Below are 18,471 nucleotides of genomic sequence, written 5' to 3'. Positions count from 1 at the left end.
ATGGAGCATGGGAAGGATGATTGTCTGAATGCCTCTATGCATGCTGTAATTATTCTAATATTATCCTCATGATCCATATGTAAGCAATACATTGGGGGTTGTAGGATATTAACAGAATCATGATTTAAAGCCAGTTCTTGAAACTTTGTTAGTGATGCCTCCATGCATGCTGTAATTATTCTAATATTATCCTCATGATCCATATGTGAGCAATACATTGGGGGTTGTAGGATATTAACAGAATCATGATTTAAAGCCAGTTCTTGAAACTTTGTTAGTAGACTTCCTTGGGATTGTTTAAATTGATCTTTAAGAGCCTGTTAGCATATTTTCTTCAGCGTCTCTGTAACACTTTCCCATGAGTCAAACAAACCTGTTACCATTCATGCTGCCCTTCACTGTATACTCTCAATATTGCCTGTTAATCCTATTTGGTGTAGGTTCCACACACTTGAGCAGTATTCTAGAATGGGTCACATTGGTGATTTTCAAGCAATCTCCTTTGTAGACTGCACTTTCCCAGTATTCTACCAATAAACAGAAGCCTACCACCTGCTTTACCCATCACTGAACCTATGTGATCATTCCATTTCAAATCTCCACAAAGTGTTGCATCCAGGTATTTGTATGAATTGGCTGATTCCAGCTGTGACTCACTGATATTATAGTCATAGGATGTTACATGTTTTTGTTTTGTGAAGTGCACAATTTTACATTTCTGATCATTTGAAGCAAGTTGCCAATGTTTGCACCACTATGAAATCTTATCAAGAACTGACTCAATGTTTATGCAGATTCCTTCAGACAGTATTTTATTACAGATAACTGCATTATATGTAAAAAGTCTGAGGTTATTATTAATATTGTCTGCAAGATCAACAAGAGTTCCAGACCCTTCTCTGGGACACACCCAAAGTTATTTGTATATCTGGTGGTGAGTCTCCATCTAAGATAACATCTGGATCCTCCATACCAAAAAGTCTTCAGTCAAGTCACATATTTCACTTGATACCCCATATGATAAAATTTTTGATAGTAAGTGTAGGTGTGGTACTGAGTCAAATGATTTTTGGAACTCGAGAAACACCACATCTACTTGACAGCCTTGAAAAGTGTGAGTTGGGTTTCACATGATTGATGTTTCTGGAACCCATGCTGGTTGACATGGAGGAGGTCATTATGTTCAACATACCTTATTATGTATGGGCTTAGAATATGTTCTAAGATTCTGCAACAAATTGATGTCAAAGATATTGGATGGTAGTTTTGTGTATCACTTCTACTACCCTTTTTGTAGATGGGTGTGACCTGTGCTTCCTTCCAACTAATGGGCATTGGTTTTTGTTCAAGAGATCTACATTAGATTATAGATAGAATAGGGACTAAGTCAACTGCAAATACATGTAGAATCTGACAGGGATGCCATCACACCCTGCAGCTTTGTTATTTTAATTATTTCAGCTGTTTCTAAATACTACTGACATCAATACTGATTTCGCTCATTTTTCCATTACTACGAGGATTAAATTGGAGCAATTCTCTTGGATTTTCCTTTGTAAAGAAACATTTGAAAAGAGAGCTAAGCATCTCAGCTTTTGCTTTGATACCCTCAGTTTAAGTTCTTGTCTTATCTGATGCTCGGACACCAACTTTAGAGCCACTAACAGCCTTTACATATGACCAGAAATTCTTTGCCTTTTGTGGAAGCTCATTTGACAATATTCTGCTACAGTAGTCATTGAAGGCTTCACACATTGCTCTCTTGACTGCCAAATGCATTTTATATGGCATCTCTCTGTCTACATCACTATACTTTGTTTTACACTTATATGCAGTAGTCTGTTTCTTTAGAGTTTTTTTTTTTAAGTGACTGTATACCATGGAGGTTCCCTCCTATTAGGAATTGTTCTATAGGGTACATATCTGTCCAGTGCATGATCAACTATAGTTCCTCTAGAAGCTCTTTCCATGAGCTGAAAGTACCAACTTCCTCATTCAGAGAAGTCACTACTGATTTTTTTATCTAATTTATTGAATATATAAATCTTTCTGCTTGTTTTAGTTGTCTAGGCACTATGGTAAGCATTGTTGCCACAAACATGTCATGGTCACTGATACTAGTTTTGATGTGGATGTCCTAAAAGAGATCGGGTCTATTTGTTGCCATTAGATCCAATTTATTCCCAAAATGAGTGGGGTACTGAACTATCTGTTCTGAATAGCTTTCAGAGAAGGCATTTAGTAATGTTTTATAGAATCTCTTACCAAGCCCACAACTAACAAAACTATAATTTTTCCAATTGCTGGTTGGATGATAAAAGTCTCCAGTGATGATTATGGTACGACTGGGGAACTTATGTATAAGTAAACTGAGGCTTTCTCTAAAGCTTTTGGTTACATCAGGAGATGAGTCTGGTGAATAATAGTAGGATCCAGTTACCATTTTATGCCCATCCCTGATATTGAGTCTTGCCCAAACTTTCTCAAGTGCAATTTCAATTTCTATTTTGGTTGATTTATGTTTCGTGTCTACTGTGCCAAACACACTACCTCCATTTTCCATTATCCTATCCTTTCAATATACAATTAAATTTTCCCCAAAAATCTCACTGCTATTAATTTCAGGTTTCAGCCAGCTTTCTGTACCTAGTATTATATGAGCTTCACGGTGTGTCAGGAGCACTTCGAATTCTTTCACTTTGCTGTGAATGCTCTGGCAGTTAACCTCTAGGATTTTAACATTCTCACCTGCAGCAGGCATTTCTTTCAATTTTACACTGATCTGGGTTTCCTACAACTATCATTATGTGGAGTGGATGGAGAGCTGCTAATAAAAAAAAATAATTGTGTGTACCCCACACTGTCAACTACATGGGTAACAGCCTCTGATGTGTAGTGTGCATCTGACCCACTTAAGGGGCCCTACAGTTCTCAACTCTACGGTACAAGTCCAGGAAGTTGCAGCGTAGCTTGTCACAGAACCTTCAAAGTCCCTGGTTCAATCTTTCCACTTGACTCAGGACCAAGGTATTTGTCAAAACACAAACAAACAATAGGAACTTAATCTGTACACTGCATTAACAATAAATGACCAGTATGCTGCTTATGCCAGCATAATTTAACTCATTAGGAAGGTAGATGCTAGTCTGAGAAAAGCTGCTGCTTCTTCTTCATTTGTATCGGATGACCACTGCTTATTTCCTTCTGCTAGCTTAATATTTACTTGACTACATTGGTGGTTTATTTTTTATCTGATTCTTTTTAGAAAATAGTTCTCAACATATATAAATACGTAAGTCTGTGTATTGTATAACATACCAATATTCGCCATGACATATGTGATGAACACTTCGATTTGCCATTTAGATAATAGAAATATTCAGTGTTGATTGTAATCAGATAATTTGTGTGATTCCCTAATGAGGAATATTTGTAATTTTTGTCTGAACTGGTATGGTATCCTCATTTTGAGCATAAGAAGGAAATTGTTGAATATCTTTGTGCTGGTGTACAGAACTCCGCTATGAACCCTAAACATGGAAGCAGAATATATATGAAAATCATTTTTGTGTCTTGTAATGTGACTGTGCAAATCACAGTTCAGCTCAAATTGATTTTCATTTTGAGTAACAAGAAGCATTACATAGTAGATGGAAATGTACTGGGAAGCAAGCATAAAAATTCCAATATGCTTATATCTTTCTCCATATGAGTACTTTATTTACTTTAACTGCACTGCCTCAGAAAAATAATCCCATAAGGCAGCAGGGAGCGATAGGATGTGAAACAAGCTAATAGTCTTGTTTTTAGAACAAAACAATGAAAAATACTTTGAAGATTAAAACATACTGAATGAAACTTCTTGATTAGTTTATATACAGGGTGTCACACAAAGGAGTTTATAACTTTAATGACTGAGGAGGTATTAATGATAACATGATCTAATTGTGATTATATGGTGCTCTCATGGCTAGTGTGTGTAGTCGTGTAAATATCAAGATGGCTGTAAATGTGTCCTTGGAGCAAAGAAAGTTGATTTTAAAGTGTTGTTGGAAATGTGAAAACATGAAAGAAGTGCAGAGACAATGGCAGACAGAGTCTGATACTATACCACCATCACATGTAACAATAATGAAACTGTGCAACAAATTTGAGAGGAAGGGAGTGGCAGAAAGAAATCAGTAGTGGATGAAGGAGGAGTGGATGCAGTGGTACAAAGTTTCACAAATCCCATAAGAAGTCCACACAGAAAGCTGCATGTGAATCAGGTGTAAGTAAATTAAGTCCTCACTGCATTTTAAAGCAAGCAGTGTGGAAACCTTATATTCCCAGGTTGCTTCACATGATGAATGAGAGTGATCTGGATAGGTACCTCAAATTTTGTGAATGAATTTGCAATAGTGAACATTGTTAGGTCTGATGAGGTGGCATTTAAACTGAATGGAACCATCAATCACCATAGCTGTATGTACTGGGCAAAAAATAACCCACATATTACAGGAGAATGAGCTGTTAATTTTCAAGTGATAGATGTGAAGTACCTTATCATGTGGCAGGAATGAGTTGTACCAGCTGTTCACCAGCTGTACTGAGCTGAAGATTGTTTTTTTTTCCCATCAAGGTGGTGCACCATCATGTTAACATCATGACGCGTGGCAACTCCTCAATGAAACATCTGTTGAGAGATGGCTAGGACTATGAGAAAGTATTGAGTTTCCAAGCAGATCTCCTGAGCTACTGCTGCTAGACTTAATTCTGTGCAGAACTCCAAAGGACACTTTCTACACCACAAAGCCACAAATGTGTGTAAATTCCTAAGGGGCCAAACTGTTGAGGTCATTGGTCCCTAGACTTACACACTATTTAAACTAACTTATACTAAGAACAACACACACACCCATGGCTGAGGGAGGAGGGGCTGCACAATCTATGACATGGTGCCTCAAACCGCTCAGACACTCCATGTGGCATACACAAAGCCACATTTGCAGTATGACTTGAGAGAGGTGATTGTGAGTGCCTGTGTATCCATTCCAGTGGCAACCACAACACTTGTGTATTGATCTGTTCCACAGCATTGCAAATGCTATACTGCTGTCAATGGAGAAAATTTTGAACATCTTCAACAGGAAAACGTTATCAGTAATGTTGTGACCATATGTGTGACTTAGAACTTCAAAGTTTTATTTTAGTTATTAAAGTCCAAACAGTGTAAACCCCTTTGAGGGACACCCTGTGTTTGTTGACTGTGTGGATTGCATGGATTTTACACACAGTTTCATTCAGTGTATGACCATTAATGTCTACTTCTGGTGCTAGTACATGTTTCTTGTTTGTTTGAAACTGCATAATATGTGTCTTTGTGATATTAAGACAGTAGACATGTTCTGTAATCATCAGAGCTGTGTCTGGGAAGACTGAGATTGGACCTTTGATTAGTACACTTGTGTCATCAACACCCATTAGTTTTCAGTCCACCCATTAAAGCCATAGGAAGACCCTTTTTTTGTAGATTAAGAACAAATACAGACCCAGTGCTGCCACATGTTACATTTCCACATTCTGAGGTTAAGTTCATGTCTGTAACACAGTCTGTCAATGTGAATCTCTCCTCTGCCAATGTGAATCTCTCCTTGTCAAGGTCTCTCCCACAAGAAACATTACCTGAGATGGAGCATTTCAGTCTCCAAATGAAGTAATTTTACTCACACAGCATTTTCATTGCCATAGGTAGCTGCCTGTTTCCCTATACAGAAGAGCTGTGCCTGCTTGTTGTTTATGACTAGCCATGCTCCTCCCTCCCCCATCTGCCCATCTCTTATCTCCCTCTTTTCATCAATGTGCATTAATAGTTTTCTAAACAAAGTGAAAGTTTCATAAGCTTAATGAAATGGGAAAAATTGGACATATTAAACAAAACGTACATTTTGTAAGTACAGTTTATTCTATTTAACTTCCCAAAAGTAAAATTTATTAAAAAATGCATGTAAACGTATGATTACTTGGAAGTATTCAGTCTGAGAAATTGTTTTTAGGATTCTGTAACAGACACAAATCATTGATGTGGAGAGATTATTTTAATACCCACAAGATGACGTTTTCATAAATAAAAATTTGGTGGGTTACTTTGTAATTCCATCTTTGCTATGTTGTATTATTTGCACCATTTGTTTTCAATAATATCCAAAGAAGTTGCAAGAAAGTATATGATTGTAGTTCCTAGTATATTGCAGAAAACAGTAAAGGACAGGCACACTAAACTGTAACTAGCAGCATTTCAGTGATGTAACCATGGCATTTATGCACCATTGATGTTGACACATAATACACATTACCTGCAAATGGCTCAGCCCAGCGATGTAAATTCATGTGAGAGACAGCTACTACCGCATTGTAGATAAATACTGGGTCTGGAAAAAGAGAATGAAATATAGTACATGAGGCAAAGATAACAAAACCTAAAATATACATTTACAGATTAAACAGATATTTAATGTGGATAACAATTTGACACCAAACATATTGTGAAAGAGTGTATATAAGATGTGGGGGATAAATTAATTGTTGTCTCACGTTTTTACAGTTAATTCTGTCAAAAGAGGTAATGAATGCAATTAAATATATTACAATATTCCATTTAAAAATGCATATTTATTGTGTTAAGGGATATTTTAGAATTTTATAAGTGTTACTGTACTAACATAGCAAATTAGTTGCCCCATTGTGTAATATCATTTGCCAGAAACATAACTTCAGTAGCAAGAACTATTTATGAAATGTCCTGGCTATCCAAGTTACACGGTTCACTCTATATAAGGAATAAGAGTGGACCCAAAACTTAATGCTGTTGAACTTCAATAGTGAATTCTTTCCAGTCATTAAAATTTCATCTTCTTCCTCCATTGTTTGATGTATTCAACACCACTTTTTGTTATGAATGACTCAAATCAAATGTTTAAGTATAAGTAATTTCATAAAATTTAAATTTTATCAAGGTAGTATGATTTACACACTTTAAGCTTTGGACAACTGATAATATCTTTTTATTTAAGGCTTGTAACATTTGATGAGTAACTGTGGTTAACTAAGCAACATCTTGGAAGACCCAACCTGTGTTGTGACAAGAATTTCATGCAAATGTGTACCAGTACTTGAGTCCATTGCTTGAAAGATCTGTTTTAGTATCATGTATTCAAACAAATGAACTAGATTTAACACATGAATGAAGAAGACTTTTAGTCTGTTTTTAAATAAGAACTCTTCTGTGATTATGATGACATGTTTTTTTTTCACTCTCACTTCACTACCAGTGGGCCTGCCGAAAAGAGGAAAACATTTCCTAATGAGTGTGTCAAACAATAGCAGATCAGCAGACAGTCCTGTTGAATGTGTAACCTACCCAATAGTAGTGAGTGGAGTTCTTAATATTATTTAGACAGACAAAAATCTACATAGCAGCTGGTAACTAGAACATCTGATGTTTAACTAACAGCAACATTAAGCAATTTAATGCAGTGGGTCATGAGCTTTGCATATGGTGTTTTTTTATTGGTAACTGAAAGATAAATGTTATTAGGCAGAAATCAGATGTAAGGTGACACATGCAGACTTTGAACTAATCGGTTTGTATGTGATAGTTTTCCCAGTGCTACTGTGGTAACAACACAGTTCACTTTTTAACACATTTACTGTATGTTTTCCAGAAATAATGCTGTTTTTGTAATTCCTTTTTGTTTCACTGAAACTGAAAATTGTATACACTGCCATGAGCTGTGGCATATTTAATGTGGGGAAGCCGTTAGCACTGGGAAATATTTGCTGTTAGTATTTATCATTTCTGGAAGCTTCTCAAAATTTCTTATGTGTGCAATATTTGTATATTATCCACACTATTGATGGGTTGGAATGATGTTGGCACACAAAAGATTCTAATGGAATTTACGGTGATGGTACAGGTAACAGGACCCACAGAACTCATCTCCTCAAAAAAGATACAACCTTACAATAAATGATGCCACCAACCCATACCCCACAGTCACCTTCACAGAATAAGTGGTACTGGTTGATGTGTGTGCTGATTTTCCGTTGCCCATATTCTGCAATTCTGTGCATTGTCATGTCCTTGGAGTTGGAAATGGGATTCAACTGTTCCATTTTCGATGGCCATTCAAATGATTCAAATGGCTGTGAGCACTATGGGACTTAACTTCTGAGGACATCAGTCCCCTAGAACTTAGAACTACTTAAACCTAACTAAGGACATCGCACACCTCCATGCCCGAGGCAGGATTCGAACCTGCGACCGTACCAGTCGCGCGGTTCCAGGCTGTAGCGCCTAGAACCGCTCGGCCACTCTGGCCGGCCAATGGCCATTCACTGTCCACTTCCATGCAAGCAAGAAATTCCGGAGCACACATTTGTCTTCCTGGTGGGACAGCAAAAAAGCAACTCCTGAACAAGTGTGATTTTATGTGGATAGCAAATGCAGGATGTTTCACAGGATTTTATGCACCTTGCTCACAGGTTGTTGGTGGCTTGGAGCAGGTATGGCGGGGTGCCACTGTTGTGATGCAATTTCCAATTTCTGGTGGTTGCTGGGCTCACCTGGCTGACCCTTCTCTTCAGGCTTCTTAACACTTCTAGATAAAATACAACATTCACTGTCTGTTCCTGAGACACAAGTTCATAGTAACACACCCCCTTGGCACTGAAGAAAACGATGAGCACTGATTTCATTCCGGATTTGCTCATTTGAGCCTTTTGTGAGTGATGTGATGCTGAACTGTGCAATTTGGAACTTTGCTGCTTTGTTTCTCGGTCTTATTCAGATGTCGAAATTTCGTCTCCCATGATTACATTGTCCAAAAGCTGAGGTCTTTTTCGATGCATGGCAGAAGATTTTCGCAAGCAGACACTCGCCTCTGCTTTTGGCCATCTCCCAAGGCTTTCAGGACGAGATTAGTGCAGATCTTTCGCATCGCCATATCTTCAGTGACAATGGTGTGCACTGTCATCTTGTCAAGGCCAGTTGCATCTGTGACCATGCACAGACATAATCGATGGTCTGAAATCAGCACTTCTTGCGTACATTGTACATTGTCGTCTGTTATTGACGTCAATGACTGTCCTATGGGGGCTCGTTGTCCACACTCTCTCACCCATCTCTGTAGAGCATGTGCTGCTGTAAAACTGCAGTTGGTGACATGTGTTCATCCTTGGAAACTTGGTGAATAGAGACTAACGTCTCCATAACTGAGTTTTCCAGTCAAAAATAAAGTTCGATGGTGTACCACTGTTGAATCGTTCACTGCCTTTTGCACTTGCATCTATTCATTCAATAGCATTCCACCAAAAACTTGATCTTGCCTGAATGAATGCTCGCAGGCGACTTGCACTGGGTCGTGTTGATGGTCACACCCCCACCATCCAGCATGTGAAATGGGAGCACGTGGCGACATACAGTTATGTCAGGAAAAACAATTTCCTGATACTTTTTTACAGACTTAGTATGCTGAATCTAGTTACTGTTATCTAAGAGATGAAGGTTTTCTCCAGCCCACAGCAAATGGGCCAGTATTTCCCTAATCCTCCTCAATGAGTGGTGGCAAGAGTCTACAAAGCTGAGCACGAGGGTGGGTAATTTCGCTACAATGGTCAGTGTTTTCCAACACCCGCTGGAAAGAAACTTATAAAAGTCCTGGCAGGTATCCAAGAGATGGAAGTTTTCTCCAGCCCAGAGCAAATGGGCCAGTCTTTCCCTAATTGTTTTCAATGGGAGCAGGAAATGGCCAACGAAAATGCCTACATTCTGCTTATGATTAGCTGAAGGGGATTAATGTTAAATAATTTATTGGAGCGGTTTGGAGCCAATGAAACTGAGGAATTAGCCAGCTTCCCTCATGAAGTGTAGAAGTCGTGTGTCATCTGTGGCAGTGGTGATGTTTTCGTTATGTATTTCAGAAGTCGGGAGAAGGCGATCCTTTGCGATCAACCGAGTGTGTTTCTGTGCGTGGGCCATTCCAATTTTCTAGGGGATGTTGCGAGACCTCAAATTAAGTTGAGGCGCCAAGTAACTAGCTCGACGGGGGTGTTAGCGTACGAGACGGATTAGGCAAGATTTTCATGAGAATTTTTTTCCGAGGAATTTTAAGTGTGGTGTTTTTGTGTGATTCTTCGCGTACTTGTATTTAACTGGATTTCTGTTTTGTTGTGGAGATTATGGGCGGAAGTAAGATGCGGTATATGAGGTGATAGCTGTGTTTACATTCCAGTTCAGTGGTCAGATCTCGGAATCTGCCTTAGAGTTACTGGGCTCTTAAGTAGTCAGACTCATCCCCCTGTCTCACAGGTCAAAACGAGGCCGGTAAACCTTGTTTAAAGTGAGTGGATAGTGTGACAGTGCAGAGAGTTAATCCGGAACCGCCAATATGAGTAGCAGTGCGTCACGAAATTTGTCTCGTATGTGTGGATTCTGCCCGCGCCTATCGACTTTGACACAACGGAAGCTCTGAAGACAGAGGGAAAGAACGTTTTTCATCAATCGGTCCTTTCTTTTAGATGAGTAGCGCCGTGAAGATCATTTCTCCCTGAATCGACTTAGTACTTCTCTATTAGTCATCTGATCACCGGCTGTAATATTCGCCATTCTTCTTTACCTTTGCGTTACAAAAGCTTCTATTCTCTTTTTGTCTATACCATACAAATACAAATACTTTCAGAAATACAAATACTTTCAGAAAAGAATTCCTAAAATTTATATTTGTTATTAGTATGAGGTGTGGCTATAAAATATCGGGACTGTTGCTGTAAAACTTTTTATTTCAAAAACCTACAATTTAGTTATTGTTATCCTCGATATACGCCCTTTATCCCTACGGATTTTCCATTGATGGAAACAGTGCTGGAAGGCTTCCTCTGTGCGCTCCTTGACCACAAGTACCGTTTTTTCTTTCACTACATCAACGGACTGAAACCTTGCCCTTTTTCATGCAGATTTGATGCAGGGGAATCGATATAAGTCATATGGTGCGAAGGCAGGCGAATGAGGTGGGTTGTCTAACACTGGGACGCTGTACTTCGCTTGAAACCTCTTAATGCGGAACCCATGACTTGTTTTTCCACAACTCGTGTCGTTTTTTCCTCACAGTGTTGAGTAAGAACCTCAAGGTAGTAGTTTTGATTAATAGTTCCACCTCCAGCAACCCTGTGAAGATACACAATTCAAGGAATAACGAAAAAAAAATCATCACTGCTTTGAATTTTGATCTGCTCATTCAAGCTTTTCTCGCTCTCGGTGAAGTTGGGCCCTTTCAATACATGGACTGCCGCTTAGTTTCTGGATCCTAAGGGTAAAACCAAGATCCGTCACATGTCACCATTTCCAAGAAATTATGATAATTTTCAGCGGTATTCAAAATGTCGGTACAAACATTTTCACGAGCATCTTTTTGTTCGATCGTGAGGTTTCTCGGCACCAGTTTCAAGCACACTTTTCTCATGTTAAATTGGTTACGTGAAATTTGGCTTAAGCATTCTTTGTCAATTCATATAGTTCCAGCAATTGATTGAATGTTCAACCGACAAACAGACTGAATCAGATTACCAACTTTTCCTGGGCATGAATCATTTTCGACGTCTTCTCGGCCATCTTGGAAACTCCTGAACATCTCAAAAACTCATTTATGTGATAAACAGTCTTCACCACACACTTTTTCTAGGAAAAGATTGCTTTCAGTAGCATTTTTTCCAAGTTCCATGTGAAATTTCATGATAATTCGTTGCTCTATTGTTACACTTATAACTTTTCAGGCAAAACAAAATAACAAATCTTAACGTAAACATATGGCTCGGGCACACTGATTTGTCTACAGACAGCATAGATACCGCATTCAACTGAGAAGGCTTCACAGCTACTGGTCGTTCGTCTTTGGCGCAGGAGTACTTACTCTAGGACAGCATCAATCCAGTTATTTTAGAGCCTCATCTCGTATATTTTCTTATCAGAAATTTTTATGCTAATACAACTCCGCCGGCCGCGGTGGTCTCGCGGTTCTAGGCGCGCAGTCCGGAACCGTGCGACTGCTACGGTCGCATGTTCAAATCCTGCCTCGGGCATGGATGTGTGTGATGTCCTTAGGTTAGTTAGGTTTAAGTAGTTCTAAGTTCTAGGGGACTGATGACCACAGCTGTTAAGTCCCATTGTGCTCAGAGCCATTTTTTTGCAACTCTATATTTTATATAGTTTTTACCGTATCTCAGTTATTTTGTTCCCCAAATTTCAAAACTCGTGCCTGCTCTCAGATCCTCATTTCCAAATCGGATTTCTTTGGCGTCATCTGATCTGAGTACACTCCATATGTGCATGACTGTGGGAAAGATAGCTGCTGCGTATAGGAAACCCTTTGAGAAAAGAGAAGGAGATATAGGAATATGAAGAGATCGGATGCTACCCAGTCTTAAGCAAAGGAGTGATTTTTTAAAACTTGTATTAAGTGAAACGGAAGCATGCGACCTTATAGATGTGTATACAGCATGATACCATGATGATGATACAGACTTTCAGGGATGATGGAGAATGGTAAATGTATCAATTTGAGGTAAATAATCCTGGTTCGGAAACGACCGAGTCGAAAGTTGTAAGCGAAATTAGTTTTGATACCTCCGATTGTGGAACTCTTCTACTGCAAACCCTTTGCTTTCCATATTTTTGGAGGGGGTAGTATGGACCAAAACAAGAAGAAATTCTACAGTGAACATGGACTCTAAAATACATACATCAAGAACTAAAAGCACTTGATCAGTAGAAGAGATGTGTTTCACAGTAGCAAATATGAACAAATGCTCTTAGCTCTTAATATATGGGCCAACGGCCTTGCCGTAGTGGTAACACCTGTTCCCGTCAGATCACCGAAGTTAAGCGCTGTCGGGCTGGACTAGCACTTGAATGGGTGACAACTCGGTCTGCCGAACGCTGTTGGCAAGCGGGGTGCACTGAGCTCTTGTGAGGTAAACTGAAGAGCTATTTGATTGAGAAGTAACAGCTCCGATCTCGTAAACTGACATACGGCCGGGAGAGCAGTGCGCTGCCCTTCCATATCCACATCCAGTGACGCCTGTGGGCTGAGGATGACATGGCGGCCGGTAGGTACCATTGGGCCTTCCCAGGCCTGTTCGGATGGAGTTTAGTTCTTAATATATGGTCTTTAGAGCTCATGTTTACTGGACAGTTTTTTTCTTGTTTTTGTCCATAGCCATATTACATCCTCACAAAATATGGAAATCAAAGAGCTTGCACTAGAAGAGGTCCACTGACAGAGGTATCAGAACGATTTTCGCACTTAACATTCGACTCGGCCGTTTCCGGATCATCATCCCTTACCTCAAATTGATACGTTTACTTGTCTCCATCATCCCTGAAAGTTTGTAACTACATCTACATGGATACTATGCAAATCACATTTAAGTGCCTGGCAGAGGGTTCATCGAACCACTTTCACAATTCTCTATTATTCCAATCTCGTATAGCGCGGGAAGAATGAACACCTATATCTTTCCGTACGAGCTCTGATTTCTCGCCGGCCAGAGTGGCCGAGCGGTTCTAGGCGCTTCAATCTGGAACCGCGCGACCGCTACGCCCACAGGTTCGAATCCTGCCTCGGGCATGGATGTGTGTGATGTCTTTAGGTTAGTTAGGTTTAAGTAGTCTAGGGGACTGATGACCTCAGCTGTTAAGTCCCTTAGTGCTCAGACCCATTTGAACCATCTGATTTCCCTTATTTTATCTTTGTGATCGTCAAGTCGGTGTCAACAAAATATTTGCCTCTTTCGGCAATTTACCACCATCTTCAGATGTGATAATTAAACCATAAACAGTTTTGCAATGATATATAAAATTAAGTTATATGAATTATTTATACACATTCCTAACACCATGAAATGGTACAAACCAAATAAAATATATATCATCTCCTAACATGTGATGTAATTACACCGATTCCAAAAAAAAGCAAGTTCTGAGAGGTGTGAATATTACTGAGTTGTCTGTTTAGTAAGTGGTGGTTGCAAAATACTAAAATGAATTATTTGCGAAAGATGGAATGACTAGTAGAACCCGACTTGGGGAACGATTAGTTTTGGCTCCAGAGAACTCTTAGAACATACGACACAACACTGTCCCAAGAAAATAGCTTTAAAAAAGGCAAACCTAAATTTATAGCATTTGTAGATATAGAGAATGTTGACTGGATCACACTCTCTGAAATTATGAAGGTATTAGGGATAAATGCAGGGAGGGTAAGTTAATTACAATGTGTACAAACCAGACAGCCGTTATAAGAATTGAAGGACATGAAAGGGAAGCAGTAGTTGAGAAGAGAGTGAGCCATTGTTAGACTATCCCCGATATTACTCAATCTGCACTTGGAGGAAGCAGTAAAGGAAACCAAGGAGGCAAAAGAAATTGAAGTTGTATAAATATACGCCCCTGGCCACCAAACTCCCTGGATTAAAGCCGTATCGAGAATCTGTGGGTTCTCTTCGATCGGGCCATGCGCGCCCTGGGTCCTCAACCTAGCACGGTTGTGCACGCTACTGGAGTCGACGCGGCACCACGAACCTATGGCCGCGGCTCGTGGTCGTGCGGTAGCGTTCTCGCTTCCCACGTCCGGGTTCCCGGGTTCGATTCCCGGCGGGGTCAGGGATTTTCTCTGCCTCGTGATGGCTGGGTGTTGTGTGATGTCCTTAGGTTAGTTAGGTTTAAGTAGTTCTAAGTTCTAGGGCACTGATGACCATAGATGTTAAGTCCCATAGTGCTCAGAGCCACGAACCTATCGATACTTTCCAGAACCTCATCGACTGTCTCTTCCTGCACGTCTCGCAGTGCTCCGCGTTGCATAACATGGTTATTTAGGCTTCTGACGGGTAGTCACGTTTATGTGACTGGACAGTGTATAAATAAATGTTTAGTATATAAAGCGTAAAGGTTGTTACCAAAAGTCTCTAAAAGTATTTGACCAATTTACTTAAAATTTTTACGGGACACCTTAGTAAGCATTCATGTGAACATAGGACATAGATTTCTTTAAACAACAATGTATACGTTTTCAGTTAAAACAGATTGCGAGATGGAAAATGTTGTGCTCTCCTCTGAGTAAATGCGGTTTTGTTTTCATTTTCGCAATCAATTTTAACTACGACAGTTTAGAAAATAATTTACCCGTCAGGGTAGCCGGGTGCGCTAACGCGCTGCTTCCTGGAATCGGGTAGGCGCGCGGGCCCCGGACCGAATCCGCCCGGCGGATTAACGACGAGGGCCGGTGTGCCGGCCAGCCTGGATGTGGTTTTTAGGCGGTTTTCCACATCCCACTAGGTGAATACCGGGCTGGTCCCCACATTCTGCCTCAGTTACATGCGTCACAGACATTTGAGACTCATCTGCACTATTTCACGATTTACACTAGACGCAGACAGTTGGGGTACATTGATTCCATCCTGGGGGTACGGGGTGGTGGCAGGAAGGGCATCTGGCCATTCCTAACACTAACATTGCCAAATCCGTTGTAACCACACCGAGCCTGTGATCGCTGCGGGACTATGGCGTCAGTGAAAGAAAGTAAGTTTAGAATATAATTTTCTACTGTACTTATACTTTCTCATCATATTATTATTATTGTTATTTGCGTCGAGACCCTGTAGGATCACGCAAAGAATTTTGTCTCATTTGAGCTTTCTTTCTGATCTTGCACGTTCTGTCACTTTTTCCTCTGTGCAGTCTCTTTCTATCCTCAACCCAACTTTGTCCCTGGTTTCTTTGTGACTTAATACTCTTACGTAACATTCCATTTATATGTCTTGTCTATGATATTTTTCTGTCTTGAACTTTATTGGATTGATTTGTGCTTTTTCTAAGTCCAGTTTGACTTGAGTGATTGGTGGTATTGTTGACCAGACCCCTATGTCAGAATTCTGGCCCGCATCTCGTGGTCGTGCGGTAGCGTTCTCGCTTCCCACGCCCGGGTTCCCGGGTTCAATTCCCGGTGGGGTCAGGGATTTTCTCTGCCTCGTGATGGCTGGGTGTTGTGTGCTGTCCTTAGGTTAGTTAGGTTTAAGTAGTTCTAAGTTCTAGGGGACTGATGACCATAGATGTTAAGTCCCATAGTGCTCAGAGCCATTTTTGAACCAGAATTCTGGTGGAAAGTGTTTTTGGCTTCCTTTTCTCACATCTGCTGCTAGGTTTATCATCTTCTCTGTCGTTTTCCTAGAGTGTAGTGTGTATCCCTTTTCTGCCAGCTTTGAACCGAGAATTTTTCTCATAATTTTGCGTTCATCGTTCATTACGCTTTCCATATTGAGTGTTAAGTGTTTCACTTGCGTGCAGTATTTTAAGCTTGATTACTGTGTCGTAGTGTCTGATCTTTGTTTGAGTGGGCCTGCATTCCTTATATATGTCTTGTGTTCTGCCGTAATCTCTCTTCACCTTTTGCAGACGAGTCTTCTATGAAATCTTTTCTCCTTCTGTAGATTCGAGGATTTCACGTAGATGTTTGAAATGTGTAACTCTGTTTATCTTGCTAGAATTTGTGTCTAATTTTTGTATGTTTCATTTTGAGCAGAAGAATTCAGACTTCTGGAAAGAGATTTGCAGGCCAACTTTTCCCACGTACATTTAGTATTACTATTTGTTTGGTCACTGTTCCTTTGTTATCTGAGAGCATAGCCAGGTCGTCTACGAATGCTAGGCTTGATATCTATCTTGTCCCAGGATCGTCCTAGTCGTGTTGGTTTCGAGTGTCCTTGGATTTTCAGCTATTTTTCCCATTTCTTATTACATTGTCCATGGCTAGGTGAACAATAGTGGGGATAATCCGTCGCCTTGGCGCACTGCAGCTTTGATCATGAGGGTGTCAGAGATTTAACCGATGAATTTAACTTTTAGTGTTGTGCCGGCGTTGCCTGTCTGATTAGTCATAGTGGTTTTGGATCTATTCCCTGGTCTTCTAAGATGGTGAATAGGGATTTTCGGTCAACAGAATCATTTGCTTTCTTGAATTCTATGAAAGTGCAAGTGATGGGCGTATTCCTTTTGGCTTTTTATTTTAGAAATGTTTTCAGATTGAAGATTTGTTCTGTACATGAATGACCGAGGTGAAAGTCTGCCTGGTATTCACCAATTTTGTATTCTAACTGTTCTTGTGTTCTCTGGAGTAAGCACGCTGACAAAATTTTGTAGGTGACTTGTAGCAGGGAGATTCCTCCGTAGTTTCTCATATTCTCCGTATCTCCTTTCTTGTGCGGCGGGTGGATAAGCGCACGTTTCCAGTCGTCAGGTGTTTCTCTGTTTGCCTGATGAGTGTGATTATTTGTGTGAGTTCCTGTAAAGACTTTGGTCCGAGGTTCTGTAGTAGTTCTGCAAGGATGCCGTCTTCATTGGTTGGCTTGTTGTTTTTAATTTAAGTATATGTTTGTGGATCCATTGACATGTGTAGGGGAGTGATATGGGTAAGTGGAGGTGCAGTCTTACGTTGGGAATCTTGTTTCAGATTCTGGGTAGTTAAGGAGATCAGAGAAACAACGTGGCAGTTCTTGACAGTTATCTTGATTAGTTAATACTACTTTTCCATCCGATTTTCTGATGCATAAGTTTTGAGGTGTGTACCCGTGGACATTCCTTGCCAAAGTCCGGCAGAATCCTGTTGTGATTGTGAAAATTTTCCTCTGTAGCATCTTATTTTCTCTTGGTTTGCGAAAAGAGTTTCGTCGGTTTTCTGGACTCGTTAAGACGAACAGATTTACCGGAGATTTTTTACTGTTGTATTCCTGGAAGGCTTTTTTGCATCTTTCTAGTGCAGTTTTACATTCTGAGTCCCACCATGGGTGTACAGTGTTCTTTTTCCGTGGTATCAGTTATTTTGCTTTTTGTGTTATCTTTATATACGAAAGTTGTATACGCGACAATGTGCAGTTTTGTTTACTTCCTCGCAGTCGGTTTTCACAGAAAACAAAAAAAGCTGTATTAATACACACATCAAAAAAAGTTTTGCATAACCTCGATTCCGAGAATTCCGGAACCTATACAGAAAATTGGAATAGAGATCAACATCATTTCCGCCCTTTTTATTGCTCATGAATACCTTACATTGCATGTTGTACCACCATACAGAGAGACCTCCAGAGATGGTGGTACAGATTGCTGTACACACCGGTACCTGTAATACCCAGTGGCTTGTCCTCTTGCATTGATGCATGCCCGTATTCGTCGTGGCTTACTATCCACAAGTTCATCAAGGCATTGTTGGTCCAGATTGTCCCACTCCTCAACGATTCTTCGTGGATCCCCTTTTCAATTTATCCCAGGCATGTTCGATAGGGTTCATGTCTGGAGAACATGCTGGCCCATCTAGTCGAGCGATGTCGTTACCTTGAAGGAAGTCATTCACAAGATGTGCACGATGGGGGCGCGAACTGTCGTCCATG

At 40.2% G+C, this 18,471-nt stretch overlaps 1 protein-coding gene across 1 annotated transcript in view; it reads right to left on the bottom strand.

The window, feature by feature from the left end:
- LOC126259609 (uncharacterized) overlaps nt 1-18,471 on the bottom strand; it is a 124,192-nt gene that overhangs the window by 13,960 nt on the left and 91,761 nt on the right. Inside the window, exon 4 of the mRNA XM_049956520.1 lies at nt 6,336-6,410. Within this exon, the coding sequence (XP_049812477.1) occupies nt 6,336-6,410 (75 nt within the window). The remainder of the gene's footprint in view (nt 1-6,335; nt 6,411-18,471) is intronic.

Source organism: Schistocerca nitens, chromosome 5 (assembly GCF_023898315.1).
Source record: "Schistocerca nitens isolate TAMUIC-IGC-003100 chromosome 5, iqSchNite1.1, whole genome shotgun sequence".
Lineage (NCBI taxonomy): Eukaryota > Metazoa > Arthropoda > Insecta > Orthoptera > Acrididae > Schistocerca > Schistocerca nitens.
This window is presented reverse-complemented; position numbering and strand designations above follow the sequence as displayed.